The sequence below is a fragment of the Aquarana catesbeiana genome, linkage group LG04 (assembly GCF_042186555.1).
Source record: "Aquarana catesbeiana isolate 2022-GZ linkage group LG04, ASM4218655v1, whole genome shotgun sequence".
Lineage (NCBI taxonomy): Eukaryota > Metazoa > Chordata > Amphibia > Anura > Ranidae > Aquarana > Aquarana catesbeiana.
In genome coordinates, this window is record NC_133327.1 from 138,561,242 (window position 1) to 138,583,479 (window position 22,238).

At 43.5% G+C, this 22,238-nt stretch overlaps 1 protein-coding gene across 1 annotated transcript in view; it reads right to left on the reverse strand.

Annotated features, from left to right (window-relative positions):
• Positions 1 to 2,821: 2,821 nt before the first annotated feature.
• The window catches only part of FARP2 (FERM, ARH/RhoGEF and pleckstrin domain protein 2), a 241,790-nt gene continuing 222,373 nt past the window's right edge, over positions 2,822 to 22,238 (reverse strand). Inside the window, exons 26-28 of the mRNA XM_073625766.1 lie at positions 14,653 to 14,760; positions 12,440 to 12,591; positions 2,822 to 3,427 (exon numbers count right to left, since the gene is read on the reverse strand). Coding sequence (XP_073481867.1) covers positions 3,337 to 3,427; positions 12,440 to 12,591; positions 14,653 to 14,760 — 351 coding nt within the window. The 3' untranslated portion in view covers positions 2,822 to 3,336. The remainder of the gene's footprint in view (positions 3,428 to 12,439; positions 12,592 to 14,652; positions 14,761 to 22,238) is intronic.

Consider the following 22,238-nt stretch of genomic DNA (forward strand, 5'->3'; position numbering starts at 1 on the left):
AGGGAGGAGACTGATGTAAGAATGGGTTCACATCTGTGCATGTGCATTACGTGCATATGTCGTAGGTAGGTCAGCCCATTTTAGTAAGCTACACTACCTGCAAGAAGCACAATAAAAGAAACACAGAGAAAGAAGTCCTTGACCCCCTTTTTTTTTTTTTTTTTTTTTTTCCAAAAGAGCACCGCACCAATCCGCGTGGTGCTGCAGCAACATGCGGTTTGGCACATGCGAAAAGGCGCCACGGGTACCGACATTCTATTCAGACCTCTGCTGGAAGAAAATTTTGCTGACCGGACCTTGTGAATTTTAATTCAATACCCCTGATGTACAGTATTGAGTATGCACTCAATACTTGGTCGGGCTCCTTTTGCATGAATTACTGCATCAATGTGGTATGGTATGGAGGCGATCAGCCAGTGCCACTGCTGAGGTGTTATGGAAGCCCAGGTTTCTTTTATAGCGGCCTTCAGCTCATCTGCATTGCTGAGTCTGGTGTCTGTCATCTTCCTCTTAATAACCCACAGATTCTCTATGAGGTTGAGGTCAGGCGAGTTTGCTGGCCAATCAAGAACAGTGATACCATGATCATTAAACCAGGTATTGGTACTTTTGGCAGTGTGGGCAGGTACCAAGTCCTGCTGAAAAATGAAATCGACATCTCCTTAAAGCTGGTCAGCATAGGGAAGCAAGAAGTGCTCTAGAATTTCCTGGTAGAGGGCTGTGCTGACTTTGGACATGGCTCCCCAAATCATCACTGACTGTGGAAACTAAACGCTGGACCTAATGCAGCTGATTCTGTGCCTCTCCACTCTTCCTCCAGACGGTAGGACCTTGATTTCCAAATGAAGTGCAAAATTTACTTTCATCTGAAAAGAGGACTTTGAACCACTGAGCAATAGTCCAGTCCTTTTTGTCCTTAGCCCAGGTAAGATGCTTCTGATGTTGTGTCAAGCCACTCCTGAACCAGAGACAGGGAATGTGACAGTTGTAGCCCATGTCTTGGATACGTCTGTGTGTGGTGGCTCTGGAATCACTGATATCAACCATAGTCCACTCCTTGTGAATCTCCACTAAATTCTTAAATGGCCTTTGCTTCACAATCCCCTCAAGGCTTAGGTCATCCCTGTTGCTTGCGCACCTTTTTCTACCACACTTTTTTTTTTCTTCCTCTCAACTTTCCATTAATATGCTTGGATACAGCAGTCTTTAAAACACTAGCTTCTTTAGTAGTGACCTTTTGTGACTTACCCTCCTTGTGGGTAGGTTATTAGCAAGCTGCAGTGGGGTGCCAGGCATGAGGATGACAGGGGGTGGGGTGTTATCAAGGTTGCAGTGGTGTACTGGGTGTGATGAGGATGACGGGGGTAGGGTGTTAGCAAAGTGGCATTATGTTGCCAGGTCTGATGAACTTGAGAATGACAGTGGGTGAGGTGTTATCAAGGTTGCCAGGTGTGCTGAACAAGAGGATGAGGATGCCAGGGGGTAGGGTGTTAGCAAAGTTGCAGTGGGTTTCCAGGTGTGACGAACATGAGGATGGCAGGGGGTGGGGTGCCAGGTGGAAGGAAGATGAGGATGACGGGTAGTGTGTTAGCAAGGTGGCAGTGGTGTGCCAGGTGGGATGAGGATGACAGGGGAGAGAGAGAAAAAAAAAAAAGAAAAAGGCAGAGAGAGCAAGGAGGATCACAAATATGAAAAAAAAACATAACCCATTTTTGTCACAATCTGTATTTCTGAATTGGTAAATAAATGTATTTGTAAAAGTTTAGAAATATCTATGAACTCAGGTCTGCAGGCTGTAACTGACGAGGAACACTGCAAAAACATGTACAGGGGTGTTATCTCATGTATGGAATCACTGCCTCTTGAAATCCAGTACAGCCTGTGGCCATGTGGTTTTATGGGAGGCGGATCATTCACGAATCAAGATGTGACATCCCATCCACTGTGTTCTTTTTTAGTCACTGGGCATGGAGGAGGAGGGAGGGACTGGGCTGTCATTTAGGATCTGTATACACACCCAAGTGTGTGAAGTCAATAACCTGACCTGAAAAGCTCAGCTCAACAAGGAAATGTGCTCTCCAGCAATAGAGACAAAACTGAGCATGTGCAGCAGGACTACTCTGACTGTCTTATCTGGCCTTGCCAAGAGAGACCCAGCAGGAGGGGGAGGATCTGTCCATAAAGGATCAAAGAGCCTTTTTACACAATGCAGAGGATTAACCCCTTAAGTTCCACAGTGAGTATAACAAGCATGCTATTCTGCATATACAGACATATTTTACTGTTGTGGGTTTAGTAACACTAACTTTTTCACATTATAATAATTTTCTGAGATACAGAATTTTGGGCTTTCATTAGCTGTAAGCCATAATCATCAAAACTAAAAGAAAGAAATGCTTGAAATATATCACTGTGTGTGTAATGAATCTATATGAGTTTTGTTTTTTGAATTGAATTACTGAAATAAATTAACTTGATGATATTTAACATTTTTGAGATGTACCTGCATATTATGTAGAGATGAACCATATTGCTAAAACATATTCACCTGTTGGAATACTGGTTATTTTATTTTGCATAAAATGGTTTCATCAGCAAGGGTTTGTTTCACTGCTATTAGTGTGCAAAATCGATTCACATGCTCTAAAGAAAATTAAAGCTTTTTCACATTTTTCTGTTGTGGAAAACCACCATTAACTTTAGCCCGTGGAACAGTCTGGCAGGCTCTCATGATATAATGAAAGCTGCAGATTAGAAAGACCGAAAATTAAACCTTTAAACAGATTTTTTTTTTTTTTTTTGGGAGGGGGGGGATTGGGTTTACATACACAAGTGATCTAGTTGCCAGAAGCAAATGTGGGTTCCAATATGATTCTTCTCAGGCAGCTGTATAAAATGGGTTCAAAAATAAAATAATTTTTCAATGGTCAGATTATACCAGAGAACCCTCAGTACAATTTTAGTGCTAATAAAACAGTTGTTCTGGAGCTAAAAAAAACACTTTTTATTAAATCACAAATGATACAGAGCACTACTAATGGTTTTAATTTTAGAAAACTGAAGACAAAGTGCTGACAAGTCTGTAGAGTCAGTGATCCTTTTACTTTGACCCCCTGAAATCCACTAGCACAGTGCTTTGTACCTTTAGTATAACAGGGAAGCCATGGCAAAGGTGCTATATCACTTAATGATTTCTGTAGTAAATTTCTTTGAAGTCTCTTCAGCATACCATCACCATAGGACCACTGAATTCACAGAAAATAGAAATGGCTCGAATGGGCCACATTTCTGGAAATGGTCTATGCATACTGCTTTACATGTTCATTGTTGTCCGCTTCACAGAGGGAAATTAACCATGCTTCCATCCTCTGCCAAGTGTCCTATTTTTCCTGGAGAACTCACTCCACGTCTGATTACCTCCATCCACCTGTGCCAAGAAACACAGAAAACACATATGGCTCACTATACATGCAGCCTTCAAATACAGCAAAAGGTTTCAGATTTCTTGAAATATTGTACACTTTGAAAGAATCTGTCTTAACCAGTTCCCGCAGATATACTGCGGCACAATGGTGGCTCTTCTGGGCACGGCTTTCCCTTTGTAGGCCACCAGAGGGCACGCGGCCGGCAGGCGCGATAGCTGTCAGTTACACATGATCGCGTGCATGAGAGCCAGCACGGGGATTTGTGTGTGTAAACACACAAAACCCTGTTCTGTCAGGGGAGAGGAGACATATCGTTTGTTAAGTAGGAACAATGATATGTCTCCTCCCCCAGTGAGTCCTATCTACATACAGTTAGAACACACATTTAACACCTTGATCACCCACCTAGTGTTAACCCCTTCCCTGCCTGTGACATTTACACAGTAATCAGTGCATTTTTATAGTACTGATCGCTGTATAAATGTCAATGGTCCCAAAAATGTGTCAAGTGTCCGATTTGTCTGTCGCAATACCGCTAAAAATCGCAGGTAACTAGTAAAAAAAAAAATTATTAAAATGCCATAAATCTTTCCCATAGTTTGTAGATGCTATAACTTTTAGGCAAACCAATAATATGTAGAAGAAACAACATATAAAGGCCTAAACCGATAAAGAAATTTGTTTTTTTTTTAAACTAATTTTGGGGATATTATAGCAAAAATAATTTTCTTTTCAAAATAGTTTTGTTTATAGCGCAAAAAATTGAAACCGCAGAGGTGATCAAATGCCACAAAAGAAAGCTCTATTTGTGGGAAAAAAAGGACACAAATTTCGTTTGGGTATAGCATTGCATGGCGACGCAATTGTCAGTTAAAGCGACGCAGTGCCAAATTGTAAAAAGTGCTCTGTCAGGAAGGGGGTAAAATCTTCCGGGGCTGAAGTGGTTAAAGTGATTATAAAGGCTCTTTTTTTAAAAATAACAAACATATCATACTTGCCTCCACTGTACAGCTCATTTTGCACAGCGTGGCCCCGAACCTCATCTTCTGGGGTCCCCCGGCGGCTCCTCCCCACATCAGATAACCCCCTGGGAGAAGTGCTCTCTCAGAGGGTTACCTTGTGGGCGTGTTCCCAAGTCCAGCATTTGCGTCGATAGACACGAATGCCAGACTCGGCCCTGGCGCTTGTGTCATTGGATTTGATTGACAGCAGTAGGAGCCAATGGCTGCGCTGCTATCAATCTATCCAATCAAGAGCCGGGACCTTGTGGAGAGAGGGAAAGCGCATCTCCGCCGACAGAAATACGGGGCTCAGGTAAGTAAAACGGGGGGGCTGGTCACTGCCAGGTGTTTTTTCACCTTAATGCATAGGATGCATTAAGGTGAAAAATAATGAGGGTTTACAACCCCTTTAACTTGGCCCCTATCCATGTGATGCTTTGTTTTTTTTAGCGATGTTGGCAAGTTTTATTTGTATTGGATTTAAACAAGTGTATGCCCCTCATGGACACAATTTTGTGTTGCCATATACAACTAGTCGTTTGCAGAAGAATATACTCCCAGACCTCTAAACAATCCTAAAGTGACAATATCCAACAAAATACAAAAATAAATTTATACACATCCACTGCCTAATGGCCCTGTAATTTTTTATTACTGTGTTTTTCTGCCTCTTTGTTACAACCTCCATAAGACTTGGCTAATCAGAGGTAGCTTTGTATTCATTCACAGAGTACAAAGCTGCCTACACTCAGCCAGACTCTGTCGAAACCCAGCACTGTGTAGTGAATGTGTCTGAAATACATACCATGCTCAGAGGCACTGCAGTACTCAGTGCAGCAAATAGTATGTTTTGGACCAGCTTGGTCTAAAAGAACTATTTAAAAAGTGTCATGAAATTCTGACATCAGCTTTACACATAACATACAAACATAAGTGAATAACCGACAACACAAAAATTGTTATCAACCTCAAAGGGCAGATTCCTGTAATAGCACTAATTATCTTTTACATATACGTAAGAGGTATGTACCGTTTTGCTGGCAATGAGAGAAAATTGTTATTATGATCTGGAATAGAGACTATTTAGTTGTGAGATATTTTTGATTTTTAAAAATTCACACCCTTGACCACAGAGTTGGCTGTCCCTTCTGGAGAGGGGATGCAGACCCCCAGGATGCTCACTGCAGACACCCTTCCAGAGGTGTGTTATTTAAAACTCATCACGTGCGTTACAGTCTGTTCACTCACGCAGTGCTACAGATATTCTTCCCCCATCCATGCAGCAACCATAGTGCCACAGCCTCTTCAGAGTAATTGTATGGAATGGTGAGGTCTAGTCTGCAGTACACCCCCTCATTGCCTGTGCACTTCTGCATTTTCTGTCACCGGGCTGGTACACACTTCCTTAATCTCCAGGATTGCACCAAAATGTAATTCCTCACTTTTTGCCACTGCACCGACATGCAATTACCAATTTTTCACTCTGTGCCACTACCCCAACATGCATGTTCAAAGTGTCATGTATAGCAGCTTAGTAGTACTTGGATGTTGTGTTCTCCATTTTCAGGATAAGAGCATTTTCAGCAGGTACAAAAAAAAATATCTGTTAATCTTGCAAGAAGTGCAGAGCCTTTGCCACTTTCTGTGAATTGAATTGATGTCAAACACATTTGCCATCTTCTGTAAGCTACTCCCATGTAATAGGATAAACAGGAGGCCATGTTTACATCCCAAATTGGGAGGCCAGCCAAGTGTGACAACCATAGCTCCCTTTTTAGGTACAGTGGAGTAAGCATGGTCACCCTAGGACAGGAAGTGTGTTATTTACAGGACCACTAGATAAAAAGAGGCCAGAAATATAGAAACCAATACACCCAGCACATCCATGGACTGGTAATCTACAATAAATTACAATTATGTTTTTGGGTTGGATACACTTTAAGTAGTGTAAATATCTTAATGAGGTGTACTGGGGGCTCAGCATGTGAAATGCCTCCTGTTATGAGACTTACTATTTTATAGTAAGAAGAATCTTGGTTTCTCTGCCTTATTGTTGGGGCCTCTATGCTTAATTCTTAAGTGTCGTCTTACACTAAGTAAGGTGGGGAAACCAAATGTAGACTGTAGGTATTCCAAGCTTTATGGAGTATGTCCATGTATACTGCACCTAGATAAGGTTTTTGAGTAATCTCAGAGAACAAATTAGGTTATTGGTATACAGAAAGTGTGTTTAAATAGAATTCCATCAAAACAGGTCTGTGGCCATTTATTTTTTAAAGACAATGGTGTTTTCCTGTAATTGCAACACTAGAGTTCCACAGAAATCAGAAGTTTAAATATTTACAAAAAACGAAGTTACTTACTGGTAACGTTCTTTCCCGGAGTCTTTCAGGACAGCCACCTGAGAGCTTGGCTCCTCCCTTCTGTTTGGAAACACCTGCGCCAGCTTGTATAAATTTCCTCCTCCCCTGCTGGCTCCTCAGTTCTTTAAAGAGCACCTCCAGTCCGCTGGGGAGACACAAGAATATATGATAAACACAATTCATTATATCACATTTCCTGTAAGGAAATCTCTATGTCTTGATACACAATTGGGTGGGTACCCGGCTGTCCTGAAAGACTCCGGGAAAGAACGTTACCAGTAAGTAACTTCGTTTTTCCCCTAATCGTCTTTCAGGACAGCCACCTGAGAGGATAAACGAGCACTTACCCCTAGGGCGGGACCACGGCTTGTAAGACCTTGCGTCCAAAGGTCTGATCTTTAGCCGCCCAAAGATCCACTCTATAGTGTCTTACAAAGGTGGCAAAGCTGGACCAAGTTGCCGCTTTACAAATCTGTTCCGGCGTGGCTCCAGCTCTCTCTGCTTGCGACGCAGCCATTGCCCTGGTGGAGTGTGCCCTGATACCCTCTGGGACCTGCATACCTCCTAACCTATAAGCCTGTTCAATGGCTTCTTTTAGCCATCTGGCTATGGTACGTCTTGTGGCCTTTTGCCCTTTCCTTGCTCCAGAAATCAAAATAAATAAGGAGTCCGTCTTCCTAATATCTTTGGTTGCTTCTAAGTAATGCAAAACACATCTCCTTACATCTAAACTATGGAACTTTACTTCTTGTTCCTTAGAAGGATTTGGGCAAAATGATGGCAACACCATTTCCTGGCCTCTGTGGAATTTCGAGGCCACTTTAGGGAGAAATGCTGGATCCATTTTAAAATTATGTGATCCGGAAAAATCTGAAAAAAGGGAGGCCTGATTGATAGGGCCTCCATCTCACAGACCCTTTTAGCCGTAGTAATTGCCACCAAAAAAACTGCTTTAAACGTCAGCATCTTCAGGTTGCAATCATCCAGTGGCTCAAAGGGGTGAGCTGTCATAGTTTGCAGCACTAATGACAGATCCCACTTTGGAAAAACTGTACCCTGTATCGGTCTTTGTCTGCTCAGTGATCTAAAGAGTCTGATTACCCACGGATCAGATGCTAATCTCTTCTCCAGGTAAACAGAAAGTGCTGACACTTGACTTTTAAGCGTGCTAAGACTTAGTCCCTTGTCTATCCCGTCCTGTAGGAACTCCAGGACTGCCACTGAGCCTTGTGTATTGAATTTTTTGTCTATACACCATCTGTTGAAACACCTCCATACTTTTTGGTAGATGTTCCTTGTCTCCATCTTCCTGCTTTTCAGCATTGTGTCTATTAGACGGCCTGAGAACCCTTTCGCTTCTAGCAACTGCTCCTCAGACACCATGCAGCCAAGTTCCATCTTTCCACTTGGGGGCAGTGTACTGGGCCCTGGGAGAGTAGATCTTCCTGGATCGGTAAAAACCAGGGGGGTTCTACCGCGAGTTCTCTGAGCAGAGAGAACCACGGTCTCTTGGGCCAATAGGGCGCTATGAGAATTAGCGTTGTATTCTCCGTACGTAGTTTTCTTATTACCGCTGGTAGGAGAATAGGTGGGGGAAAGGCATAGCATTTGCTGAATGCCCATGCTTGTGCCAGCGCATCTACCCCGAGCGCTCCGTCCTCTCTTTCCAGGGAGAAGAATGCTCTGACTTTCCTGTTTTCCTTTGAGGCAAACAAGTCCACCTGAGGTGTTCCCCACTTGTGAGCTATCTGCTCGAATACCTCCTGGTTTAGCGCCCAATCGCCTTCTCTCACCTTTTTCCTGCTGAGGAAATCTGCCACTTTGTTTAAATCCCCTTTCAAGTGGATTGCTGACAAAGAGAGCAGGTTTCTTTCTCCCCACTTCAAGATTTCCTCTGCTAATGTCCACAGGGCTCCGCTCCTTGTTCCTCCCTGTTTGTTTATATAGGCGATCACTGACACATTGTCGGACCTGACCTGTAAATGTTGACCTTTGAACTCTGACTGGAAGGCTTGAAGTGCATACCATACTGCTCTTAATTCCTTCCAGTTGGATGATCTCCTCCTCTCTTCTTTTCCCCAAGTCCCTTGCGCTATCTGAGCGCTCCCCACCCTACGCCACTTGCGTCTGTGGTTAGGATTCGGGAAATGGGTAGATTCCACAGCCGTCCCTTGTTTATGTTCTCTATTGTCCTCCACCACCATAAGGTTCCTTTCACCCTTGCTGATAAAAGAACCCTGGTGTCTAAGGACTCCTGCTTGTGATCCCACATTTTTAACAGGAACACCTGCAGTGGCCGAAAATGCAGGCCTGCCCATTGGACCGCTGGAATCGCAGATGTCAACAGTCCCAGTGTTGACATTATCTGCCTTATGGCACACGGTATATTGGCTTGTAATAAGCTTACTTCCTTCTGAATTTTCCCTATCTTTTCTTCGGGCAGAAACAGTCTTTGTTGCGCTGAATCTATGACATATCCCAAGTATACTATTTGCTGACTGGGTTGTAAATTGGATTTTTCCAAATTTACCAGCCAACCCAGACTTTCTAAGTACGTCTGTGTGTAGCTGAGGTTTTCTAGTAACTTCCGGGGCGACTCTGCAAATAGGAGAAGGTCGTCCAAATAAGCTATGACAGATATGCCTTTGACCCGTAATGGTGCCAGAGCTTCGGCCAGAATCTTGGTAAAAATTCTGGGCGATGAGGAGAGGCCGAAGGGTAGAGCCTGAAATTGAAGATGCCTGATTCCTCTTCCCGTCTCTATCGCAAACCTTAGAAATTTTTGACACTCCCGCTGTATCGGGATGTGCAGGTATGCGTCCTTTAGGTCTAGGGAGACCATATAACAGTTTGGGGGCAGAAGGGCCCTTACTGAATATATGGACTCCATTCTGAACCTTTTGTAGGTTATGGATAAATTTAGAGGCTTGAGGTTGAGGATGGGTCTGGTCTTTCCTGAAGTTTTCTGAACTCCGAATATGTGGGAGTAGAAACCCTGCCCTCTCTCTCCCCTTGGTACCTTGATTATCACCTTTTGTTGCTGGAGCTCCTCTAAGGATCTCATTAACCCTCTGGCCTTCTCCTTGTTTTTTGGGGGTTTGGTGATGTATAATCTGTTTGGGGGTGCTTTTGAGAACTCCAAACGATATCCCTCCTTTATTGTTCTCAAAATGAATTTGTTGGAAGATATCTCTTCCCATTGCGGAAGGAAGGCCCCCAGTCTTCCCCCTACTGCGACTATTGTGTCATTTCTTTTGGGTTTGCTCAGGAGGACGAAAAATCGCCCCCCCTTTGCCTTTCCCTCTCTGAACCCAAGGTTTCCTCTGGGTTTCCATTTTGGGAGCTGCAAATCGGGGTCTTGTATTCCCTCTTTGCCTCCTTTTATTTTGTTGTGGCTGTTTCCAATTTGCCTTACGTTTTAGTGGAAACGCCTTCTTTTTATCTGCCGTTCGATCCAGCACCTTCTCTAAGCCTGGTCCGAATAGCAGATCCCCTGTAAAAGGAATTCCACAGAGCTTGGCCTTGGACGCGCAGTCACCCTGCCATGTCTTAAGCCATAATGCTCTTCTAGTGGAATTGGCTAGGGCGGAGGACCTGGCTGCCATTCGCACCAATTCTGCGGATGCGTCTGCGATATAAGCAAGACCTCGTAGCAGTGTGGGAAATGAGTTTAGGATTTGCTCCTTTGCAGTACCTGCCTCAATGTGAGCCTGTAATTGGTTTAACCAGAACTCTACGTTCCTAGCTACCACCGTGACCGCCATTGCTGGCTTCAGGCTACCCACGGTTGAGTCCCATGACTTTTTTAACAGGGAGTCCATCCTTTTATCCATTGGCTCAGACAAAACCCCCATGTCCTCAAAGGCCAAGTCCGTGTGCCTCGACACTTGCGAGAAGGCCGCATCTAGTTTTGGAATCTTGTTCCATACTGATGCTGGGTCCTTTTAAGGCCTTAGAAAAAAATGGCTTCCTTTCAGGTTCCTGCCATTCCTTCTTAATAGCCTCTATAAGGACCTCATGAACAGGAAAATTCTTCTTTTCCTGTTCCCCCAGGCCCTCATACATCTGATCATGCAGTGACAATGTCTTTTTCTCTGTTGGTATACCTAGCGTGGTATAGATGGCCCCTAATAGATGATCTACCTCATCTAAAGAGAGTTTATATCGGGATGGCTTCCTGGAATCCCCATCCAGGGCTTCCCCCTCAGACTCTTGGGAGCCAGATGTTGCACTGTCCGGCTCCTCCTCCACCTCCTCCCTAGGGGCTACTGAAGAGCCTGCACTCGTGGAGGGTATTGCCTGTGTTTTTGGTAATGGTGTTGTCAGAGGAGCAGTCAAAAGCTGTGGCATTTGGAAACCCTCAAAGAAGGTTTTGAAGGATTCGAAGGTATTAGACAATTCCTTAACTGACGCCGCTAGCTCACCCTGCTCTGAAGAGTGTTCTTGTACTAGTTTACTAATACACTCTTTGCATAATGCCTTTTCCCAGGTATCTTTAAGGGTAACTTTACAGGAAGGACACCTCTTTTTTGAAACATGAGAGACCCTGGTTTTTTCTGTTTTCTGAAAAGACATAAGACAAAAAAACTCCATACCATTAATACACAGTACCCTTCCCCCGCACATTTGCAGGAGTGCAACACTTCATTCGGGCTTGCCTCACCAGGGGCCCTATGAAACCACCCTCTGACACATGAGGGTCCTTTAACCTACTCCCCCCCTTCCCTTAGCCCTAAATTGATGGGGGGGGGCGGGGGTGGTGGTACAGGCCAGGGGAGCTCCACCCTAGGTTCCCCTTACCTTCACATGGCTGGAGCTGGTCTCTGCTGGAGCAGTGCGGTCTAGGTCCTCTGCATCCGCCATCCTCGTGTCACATCCGGAGCCTGTGCTGTCTCTACAGCTTGTCTGGCTCCTCTCCAGCCCATGCCTGGCTCCTTTTCAGCGTTCTTGGCCCGGAACCGGAAGCCGCGAACCCGGAAGTGCCCGCCCCCTTTCGGCCGGATATGACGTCACCCGCCACAGGCCGTGCAATCCCAATACCCGGCATGTTTGTTTTTTCACATGCTGCTGGGGGTATGAGACTGCAGGAGCTGCGCTCCGCTTCACTGCACTCAGCGTTTGAAAAGGCCGCCCCCCCGACCTCGACCTGCACTCAGGGATGCGGGGGTGGCAATCAGAAAAACGACTTTCCTGACCAGGTTAGTGTAACTGCTGCTCACAGGGCTTTGCCTCACCAGGCTGCTCTGTACACCAACCTCTCTGGTCTGTCCTAGGAGTCCCCACTCCTCTTTCAGGACATGTTTGCCTGAGCCTCCTCTGGCTCTCCTGGCTGGCTCCTATGGTGTCTCCCCACTGGAGGAAACACAAATAACTGAGGAGCCAGCAGGGGAGGAGGAAATTTATACAAGCTGGCGCAGGTGTTTCCAAACAGAAGGGAGGAGCCAAGCTCTCAGGTGGCTGTCCTGAAAGACGATTAGGGGAAAAATAAAATTATTCAAACTGCAATATTAGATCATGACATACAGTAACATACAGCAGGCCTAATTTGCCTGGCTACGTGACACTGAATGTAGTATTTAGGGTCACTATATTATAAATATCACCAATATTTTACTGAAAAAGGGCAAAAAGATACAATCACATTACAGACCTTTTCCACGTATACTCGCTGTCTGCTCTGAAGAAATACACATGTGATTTGAAGTGTAGTTTGAAGACATGGCGACAGTTAACGGGGTCTGCATTTGTTGGAATACTGACTGTGTATCCCAGGAGCGGCAAAGAGGCAAGTGGGGCATCTTCCTGCAGACATCAACATCATAGCAGTTAATGAACTACCAACATGACAGACTCCTGATCTGCAGATACTAAAGCTATTTCAATTGTCATAAATGGAGAAATGCATATCTAGCAAAAGAGCATATGCTTTTCTGATCAAGCTATGTATGGTAACATGTTAGATATGGAAGAGAGCCAGAATTTTGTTTTCCCAAACATCACAAGTGACTAGCTAGAGGGGTTGAAAGCTGGCCATTATCATCACTGAAATATTTCATTCATGTACACTCTTAGTATGTCAACATAATGTGGAATGTATGTTCCTTGCTAAGGCCCGGTTTACACTGCCACGACTTTGAAGTGGACATCCCAGTGTGACTTCAGCACAACTTGCATACAACTTCTTTAACAGAAGCCAATGCAAGTTGTGCTGAAGTTGCACCAAAAGTAGTGCAGGAACCTTTTTCTAAGTCGCTCCTATTAGAACAGTTCCATTGCACTTAACGGGGCGCGACTTGTCATGCAACTTGTGTTCTCAAATTCAGTGTGCATGTTGCACCAGTGTGAACCGGGCCTAAAGAACATTTTTTTTATCAAGTCGAGTACTATAACTATATATTAGCAGGGCCAGTGCAAGCATAAGGCAGCTGCCTGAGGGCGCCAGGATAGGAGGGGTGGTAAAATTCAATCCCCAGGCACCTGCTGCACCCACACTGACTGATCATTCATAATTGGAATCTGTCCTTTGACACAGATCCAGGCTGAACTGAGCACCGTAGTGCCTCCTATGCCATCTACATCACATGTGCAGTCTCCCCCCCACCCCACCACAAAGCACAGTCACCATGCTTCGGTCCATCCTGGCAGTGCTCAAGGGGAGGGGCCGCTCCTCGTCCTGACATAAGGGTTATTTTGTTTTTGGTGTCTGCTGATGTGCGGTACCACACTTATTCACACCGGCACTCTGCACTGTCTGCCAACACCAGCTGGACTAGCTCCCCCTCCCATCTCTATCACAGGCTGCACAGAGGGAGAACAGGGGTAAGTCACTGTCTTCAGTCGGCTGTGTACTGGAGAATGGTGCATGGAACATGGCATCCCCTTACAAGTGCGGGCTCTGGGCTGTCTCTGCTCTAGCAGGAGTTCTATGGCTTGATAGATTATATAGGATACACAGCCCCTGTCCTTTCCTGCGCCTCAATAGTCCATCTACTAGATGTGATGTATAATGAGATGTACTTTCCCCCCCTTTCACATGGGCTGACTCTGGCTCAAATCTGGGGAATGGATCCTCATCTGTTTTTAGTGGATCGGATGCAGGCAGGTGTAAATGGACATGTCCATTTACATCTACCTCACCATAGCACAGAATGGATGGTCTAATCGGATCCACCTAAAAAATAGACAGGCGGACTCAATCGAAACGTCTGAGTGAAAGAGGCCTTCAAGCTGTAGTAAATCAGGGCAGTTAAAAAAAAACACCTGTAAGGCATTTGCTGCATACTAGCACATTATCAAATATTTACCTTGGAACAAAGCCCTCCAGAGGCGTGCTATCACTGCTGCAAGGGCTTCCCCCGGTCTTTCTTCCGGGTTCGCGGCCTCCAGCTGTATGAGTGGCTGGAGCTGCGATGACATCACTCCCGCACATGTGCACGGGTATGCCAGACCTTCAGAGCGCATGCGCCGGTGATGTGACCAGCTGCATCCAGGGTGAATATCTCCTAAACCGTGCACATTTAGGAGATATTAATTTACCCAACAGGTAAGCCTTATTATAGGAGGGGGTGGGTGGGGCGCGACAAAATGCACCTTCACCTGTGTAGGCACAAATCCTTGCACCGGCCCTGTATATCAGAGAGAAAATAACTATAAATAAGCAAATAACTATAAATCCGAATGATTTATAGTATTTGTTTTTATTTTTACATGAAATTTGGGTAATACTCATATTCAGTTCAATCCAAGAAAAGCCTACAGGAAAACAAAGAACCACGGATACACTGCACTGCGACCAAACCCAAGTAGGTCACACTGAGATCACCCTTAATCTCCCTTCAGAGAGGTTTTCTTTCTAAATTTTACCTGGTGTGTCTTGTAAAAGAAAAGGCAAAAACTGGTGAAGATCACCCACAGTCGCTGCCAGCCATTACTGTTCTTAAACTTCCGAAGCAAGTAACCAGAAAGCTGGTTCTAGAAGACAAATGAGAGTTTTCGTTAAAAAAATATGTGCCAGTTTACATAGACCTGCTTGATTTAATATATTTTTTTAAAGCAGGGTATGGTTTTAAAATGAGAAATAACTATTATCAATTAACAGTTTTCTTGCAATGATGAAGCAATTATATTGTCTAAGACCTGATACCTGTCAGAGTTCTATCTCTATGCCCACCCCTCTAGTATGTCATGCTGATTGCTTCCCTGGCATCATGGAAGTTGAGCTTTCTACTTGTATTTCTTCACTCTGACGTGGTCAGCCATGATATGCTGAGACAAAGCCATATACACATATACAAAAACAAAAATACTCAAATCATTGCATGTATGAATGACAAAGATGCAAAGACCATAAAGGCATATGTCTTCACATAAAGGGCCTTACCAGTGGCGTCGCTAGTGGGTGTCTATTGGGGCTATAGCCCCGAGTCTCTTACTGGGTGGGTGCAGTATGTCCCGATCCAGAATACAGGGGCAGACTGAGCTGTGGTAGCGCTGGCTCCGGCTCCACCTGACTCTTCTCTTGGTCACTGGTTGCTAGAGCCGCCTAGCAACCAGTGACATCATGACCGCAACACCCTTCCTGCCCAGCATTCAAAGCAGGGGAGGATTCCACTTCCTCCTCCTCTGCACTAGTGCTCATGGGTCATGGTCCTGGGACTCCTGGACTGGAGTGTCCTGCCACTGGTCCGGTGGCAGCATAGGGTGCAAAGCAGCAGGATCAAATAAGGAGGGGGAGGCCTGAGCAGCCAGAGGAAAGAGTGAGAGAGAGAGAGAAGACGAGGCCTGACCGCCCACCCTGAGCAGCATCCCCGATGCCTCCCAGAGCCTGCACTCCTCTAACCTCCTCTCCCTGCTCGCTGTGACTGGAACAGAAAGAAATCAGGCTGACCGAGAACAGGCGGGAGGTAGGTGGATCACACACCCCTACCCACGCAGACAGGGGCTGGGACAGTAGGGACTGCAGGCAGGGCTAGGGGGCCTCTCATCCACCCCAAACTCAGCCACCCCCCTCTCTCACTCCTTTTCATCCAGCCCCCCTCTCTCTTACCGTGATGTAAGGAGCGGCTCTCTGGGGACCCTTGATGTAAGGGAGAGGCTCTCTGGGGCCCTCAATGTAAGGGGGGGCTCCCTGGGGACCCCGATGTAAGGGGGGCTCTTTGGGAACCCCCGATGTAAGGGGGGGCTACGCACCCAGATAGATATACATACACACGTATATTATATACGTGTGTATGCTGCCCAAGCGTATGACTATTTACATTGCTGCTTTACATGACTGTTTACATTGCTCCAGATCTTTTGTAGACCTAGCAATGCCCCTGGGCCTTACGCTAAAGAAAATATAATAGGTTTATGGAAGGTAGTAATTATATAGTGTTCAGTGGAAATTTAGTAAATATATTTTTGTTTTACATACTGTTCCCTGCTTCCCCTTGGATCTTACTGCTTCCCTAACTGGATAGAACATCTCATGGACACAGATACAGTGCTTTTCAAATATTGTAAGACTTTTGACCAATTCCCTCATTTTACCGAACAATAGGAACTGTGTTGTGATATTTTATTTCCTGGCAATGAAACTCATTTTTCACTTTCAATAAATAAGGCATATCATGTGTACATGTCATCTGTACGTTACAAACAATAACAGTATCCAATTGAAAGAACACTGATTGTTCCACAAAGTCTGGGCTTAATAAGCTGTATTACCTGTATGGTGAAAGTGAGCATATGAAAAACAGTCTAGTCAAGTAAATATTTTATATAAAATGTGCAACTGCTTGTGGTCCATAGGTTAGAAGTCAAATATGGAGTTTGAAAATAGAAATAAAAGTGCAGATAGGGAGAGAAACTATTTTTTTGTACTTTGTTTTATGTACGAAAATAAAAAGTGCTGTTTGTACAGGTATTTAACCCCTAGGTTGTAGAAGCTGCCTGTATACACAGATAAAAAAAAAAACAACTGCCTAATAGAGAAACAATCACCAGCTAGGAAATCACTGGTTATGTACAGTGAGTATAGAAAGGAATCACCCCCATTAAAATACTCACATTTTGTTGCTTTGCAGCCTGAAATGAAGACACACAGTGCTCGTTTTATCCAGCTGTATTTACTCAGTGCAATTTATAACATCCAAGTTAAAGATAGAACACCCACATGTCAACAAAAAACTCAAAAACAGATTCACTGAGTTGGAAAAAGGATCACCCCCCTCCTAAGAATGACTTGTAAACTCAAGTGTAGCCAAGTACCCCCTTAAAGGTACAAAAAGCCATTTGACTCTCAACTGTGATCAGCTGTGGTCATTTTGATTAGCTCAGCATGAAAAGAGCTTTCCTTGAGCATTTCTCTGATAGTGCAACTGAAGCAATCAACTATGGGTGGCAAGGCTCTATCAAAAGATCCCCAGGATAAAGTTCTGGACAGGCACAAGTCAGGAGATGGATACAAAAAATTTCAAAGGTTTTATCAATGCCTAGAAGCACAGTAAAGTCTATTATTAAAGCAGAGTTCCACCCTGAAATTTTTTTTACATAATCACAGACCTTTAATCCTATAAGAAAAAAACATTTGGGGGAAAATTTTTTTTATACTTACCAGAAATGCCCTGTTGCTATGTAGTGCTCCTAATCTGCCACTTCCTGGTCCGTGGCGCTCCTCGTCACTTCCTCCCTCGCCTGTGCTCCTGGGAAACGTGAGTCAGTTCCCAGGAGTCTGTGGGCAGTACTGTGATCAAAAATCGCATTATTTCCTAACAGGAAATTACACGATTAAAGGCGGTTGCCATAACAACGGGGCAGGACCTTCCTCCATTGCCGCCCGTTATGGCAACTTTCGAAACAATTGGCGCTACGGCTGCCGGAGGATCGCTAATCCCGGAAGAGGTATCGATTGGGCTTCACATGCCCACAATCATCATGGCAATGGCCAGAAGAGGATTTAATAAGTTGTGAGTATAAAAAAAAATATATTAGCAACATCCACTAGCAAACATAAAATTTATGATAATGCATTATGCTCAGATACATGAAATTTTTTTAAAAAAAATAGTGGACGGAACTCCACTAGAGGTGGAAGATATTTGGTAAAACACAGACCCTCCCTGGATCAAGACGTCGCTCAAAACTGGATGAAAGCGCCATGAGGAAACTGGTCCGAGAGGCTACTAAGAGGCCTACAGCAACTCTGAAGCAGTTGCAGGAATTTATAACAAAGAGCGGTCATTGTGTGCATGTGACAATATCATACATTCTCCACAAATGTGGCTTGTAAGAGGGTTGCAAGAAAAAAGCCACACCATAAGAAAGGCCACATGCATTGACGACTGAGCTTTGCCAAAATGCACCTTCAAGGTGTTATGGTCAAATGAGGCAAATCAAATTATTTGGCCTCAATGCCAAACGATATGTCTTGTGGGAAGCCAATACAGCTTACCATCCAAGCAGCACCATTCCTACAGTAAAGCATTGAGGTGGTAATATCCTGTTATAGGGGTGTTTCTCTGCAGCAGGAACTGGAGCACTTGTCAGGATAGAAGAAAAAATGGATGGGGCAAAATATCGTCAAATTCTTGAGGAACATCTACTGCCCTCCTGGCAGAAAGTTGTCAATGGGAAGAAGGTTTACCTTCCAACATGACAATCACCCAAAGCACACAGCAAAAAATGACAACACAGTGCTTGAAGGAGAAAAGGGTGAATGTCCTTGCATGGCCTAGTCAGAGCCCAGACTTAAACCCCATTGAAAATCTGTGGAATGGCTTGAAGACTGCTGCCCACAAACTGTCACCATAAAATTTAACTGAACTTGAGCAGTTCTGCAAAGAAGAGTGGGCAACTTTTGAAAAGTATAGATGTGCAAAGTTAATAGAGACATATCCCAACAGACTAAAGGCTGTAATTAAAGTAAAAGGTGGTTAACAAAATACTGACACAAGGTGTGATACTTTTTCCAACTCAGTGATTCTGTTTCTGAATTAAAAAAAAAAAAATCTGACATGGCGTTATAGCTTTCACTTGGATGTTATAAGTTGCATGGAGTAAATAAATACAGCTGGATAAAACAAGAATGGTGCCTGTCTTGATTTCGGGCTGCAAAGCAGATTGTTTTCTATACCCACTGTATCTGAAGGGCTGCTGTGAATATTAAAAATCTATTGCAAATATCCTAAAGATAAAGTAATTCCAGACTATGAAGTAGAAAAGTGTACAACTTCCAAGTATTTGGCTGTCTTGCTCGCACTGTTGCTTCAATCATCAGGAAGTAGAAATTACGTTACGCTATCTAAACACTGCCTAAAGGAGATTGTCTCTCCCAAAATGCTTTGCAAAGAAGGAAACTTGTGAGGATGCCAACATTTACTTCAAGGGAGCCAGATAAATCAATAGATGACACTGAAGTAAAGATATATCAGTTAGCTAGCTAGAGCTCTGAATAACACTGGCCCACAATGTCAGGATGGCCCACAATAAACCAGTACATCATGTGAAAGCACATGCACAGTGCCAATGACACAGCAGCAACATGCAGATGGGTTTAGTGATCAGAGAAGATTAAAACCTAGCTTTCTGGCTAAAGATCGAAGGGATATGTGTGGTGAAAAGCAAACACTGCCCCCCACATCCTAATGTAAACTTATGAAAAAATATGCAGATTACCTTTGTTGACCTCTCCATCTAAAATTATACTGAGACCATGCTGATACTTTGGGCTTTAAAAGTTTCTTAGTCAACGATTGGCAGCAACTAAAATGATAAAGATTTTACTTTTTTTTTTCCAGTGACTCGGACATATTTAAAGCCAGACACAGCTAAGCAACTAGCATTTTCAGATGGTGGCCAGTATTGGCAGGTCTCCTGTAATAGGTGTACAGATTGTAATGGTCTGTCATGGACAACTTGAGGAGGTGGAATTAGTATCTACAATAACAAAGTTTGGTGCAAAAACTGTTGCCTGGTTGGTAGTTATTGCTCTGAAGCAGTAGAAGATCGAACAGTAAAATGCCAGCTGGATTAATTGCTGAGGGATTTTACAGTAGTGCTCATTGTTGCTGCCTATGTTTTCCTGTATGTTAAGGATAATGATGCACTGAAGGCACTTTATGACATCTGCTAACTTCAAAATAGGCATCCAGAGGCTATGTGATTGCTGCTGATTTTAATTGTGTCATCTTAACAGACCTTCTACCAAAGTTTCATCAGCACATGGCTATTGCTGGCCGAAGAGTGAACATTCTTAATCAGGTATACAAATACAAATAGACGGGGCATACAGAAGTACTCTGGTCTCCACCTTTGCCTTTTCAACCGCATTTCCAAAGCCCCAAACAGAAAAAGCATTATGTCTGAATGGCTATCGTCCAATAGTACTAATCCTATTAACTATGAAGTGCTTTAAAAGGGTGGTCATATGATGGAACATATATACTGAAGAAATAGTATGGAGTAGACTCCTATCAGAAGGAATACAGACAAAATGACCCACTGCAGATGCCATCTCATTAATAGTTTACCTGGCTGCTACTCACTTGGAGAATATTTCTTAAGGTAGACTGTTTTTCTTCTTTTTTTAATTTTAGTTCCATCTTCCATACTATTATATCACAAACCCTGATGGTTAAACTGATGCTACTTGCACAACTGGATACTGAACTTTTTAATAAATAGGCTTCAGTCTGGTAATTCATCCCCTTTCATCCTCCCTAATACTGGTTCCACAGGGATAGGTCTTGAACCCCTTACTGTAGACTTTGCCGATTTATTATCTGAGCAATCACATTGTGATGTTTGCAGATGATGCGGCAGTAGCGGGACTCATCACTCATTGTGATGAGTCCATGTACAAGCAGGTGCAAAGTTAACAATCTCTGTATTAAAATAAAGAAAGCAAAGGAGATGATTGTTGACTTTTGGAAGACTGGCACTTCTCCCCTTTCTCTACATCAGAGTTGAAGCTGTTGAAATGGTTCCTTGATTTACATATTTGGGAGTGGACATCTTTGTTAACCTTGTCTTCAGCACCATTATAGTCACCATAATGAAGACGGCCTGTCCATGCCTTTACTTTTTGAAGAGGTAGACTTGTGCTGGCCTTGATGCTTCAGTTCTAATATTTTTTTAATGTGTGGTGGATAGCATCCTTACTTCTTGCATTACCGTTTAGTACAATAATTGCTCTGCAGTAGGTTGTATGAAATGCCCAGAGGATTATTGGCATCAATATTTACAACAGCAGGCGTAGGAAGATGGCCAATAATATGAAGGACTCTTTCCATTCTGTTTGTCCCCCTTCTTTCAGGTTGTTGCTATATATTAGTATTGCTGCTATATAGTATTTTTTTCTGGGCATTTCTGCAAACTGAATCTGATAATATTGCATATTATGGTTGTTAATTGCAATACCATTTTATGTACCGGTATTTATGTTTACATAACATTTATTTTTCTTTACTGCTTTGCCTTGATTTATTTATTGTTCATGGGGACCTGAGAACTTTTATTTTGTTCATTTCATGTTTACCATGTTTTTGGAACAATAACAAATATCCTTACTTTAGTTTTAAAAGTTTTTATTTATAGAAGGAAATACACAGAGTCCAGACATTTGCTATGGTCTCCACAAAGGATATACTAATTAATATATATTTACAGTATGAATCACATTTAAACAAAATGAACAGTTGGCTTTACTCCCCAATAGTACAAATACAATAATCAATAAGGAAAGACAGTCTAAGTCACATGTGTCAAACTAGCGGCCCCCCAGCTGTTGTGAAACCCAAGTCCATTGAGGCATTGCAAGACTGACAGTTAGAAGCATGACTCCCACAGGCTAAGGCATGATGGGACTTATAGCTTCTCAACAGATGGCAGAAAATTTTTCAGGATCAATACAAAGACCATCTATAGGGACTATATAGCCCAGGAAAAGCACCTTAGGAGTTCAAACTGACATTTTCAGCCTTAGAAGTGCATTTTTATGACGGCATTACAAGACAGTACACTACAGACAGTGTCACTGTGTGGGGGAATGTCTATGAAAAAAAATAGTAGATGAGTTAGGTAGACTACACACTTGTACAGCAGATCTTGGATGACTTCATTGACAAAGTGGTGGAAGACCATGGGGGGCATTACATAGCCTGAAAGGGATTAAAATGTACGTGTAGTGGCCGTTACTGGTATTAAATAAAGTCTTCCATTCATCTAAATTTTTGATGCAAATTAAGTTATATGCATGTTGTAGATCTAACTTAGTGAAAACTTGGGCCATTTGAAGGCTTTCAAAGAGTTCCAATATAGGAGGCAATAGGTAGCAGTTCTTGACTCTGATGGCATTTAATCCTCAGTATTATATACAAGGGTGGAGAGAGTACAGTGTTTTGCTACCTGGTAGAATCCTGCCCAAGAAGGAGAAGTTCTGAGGATTAAGCTTTTTTTGAGATTCTCAT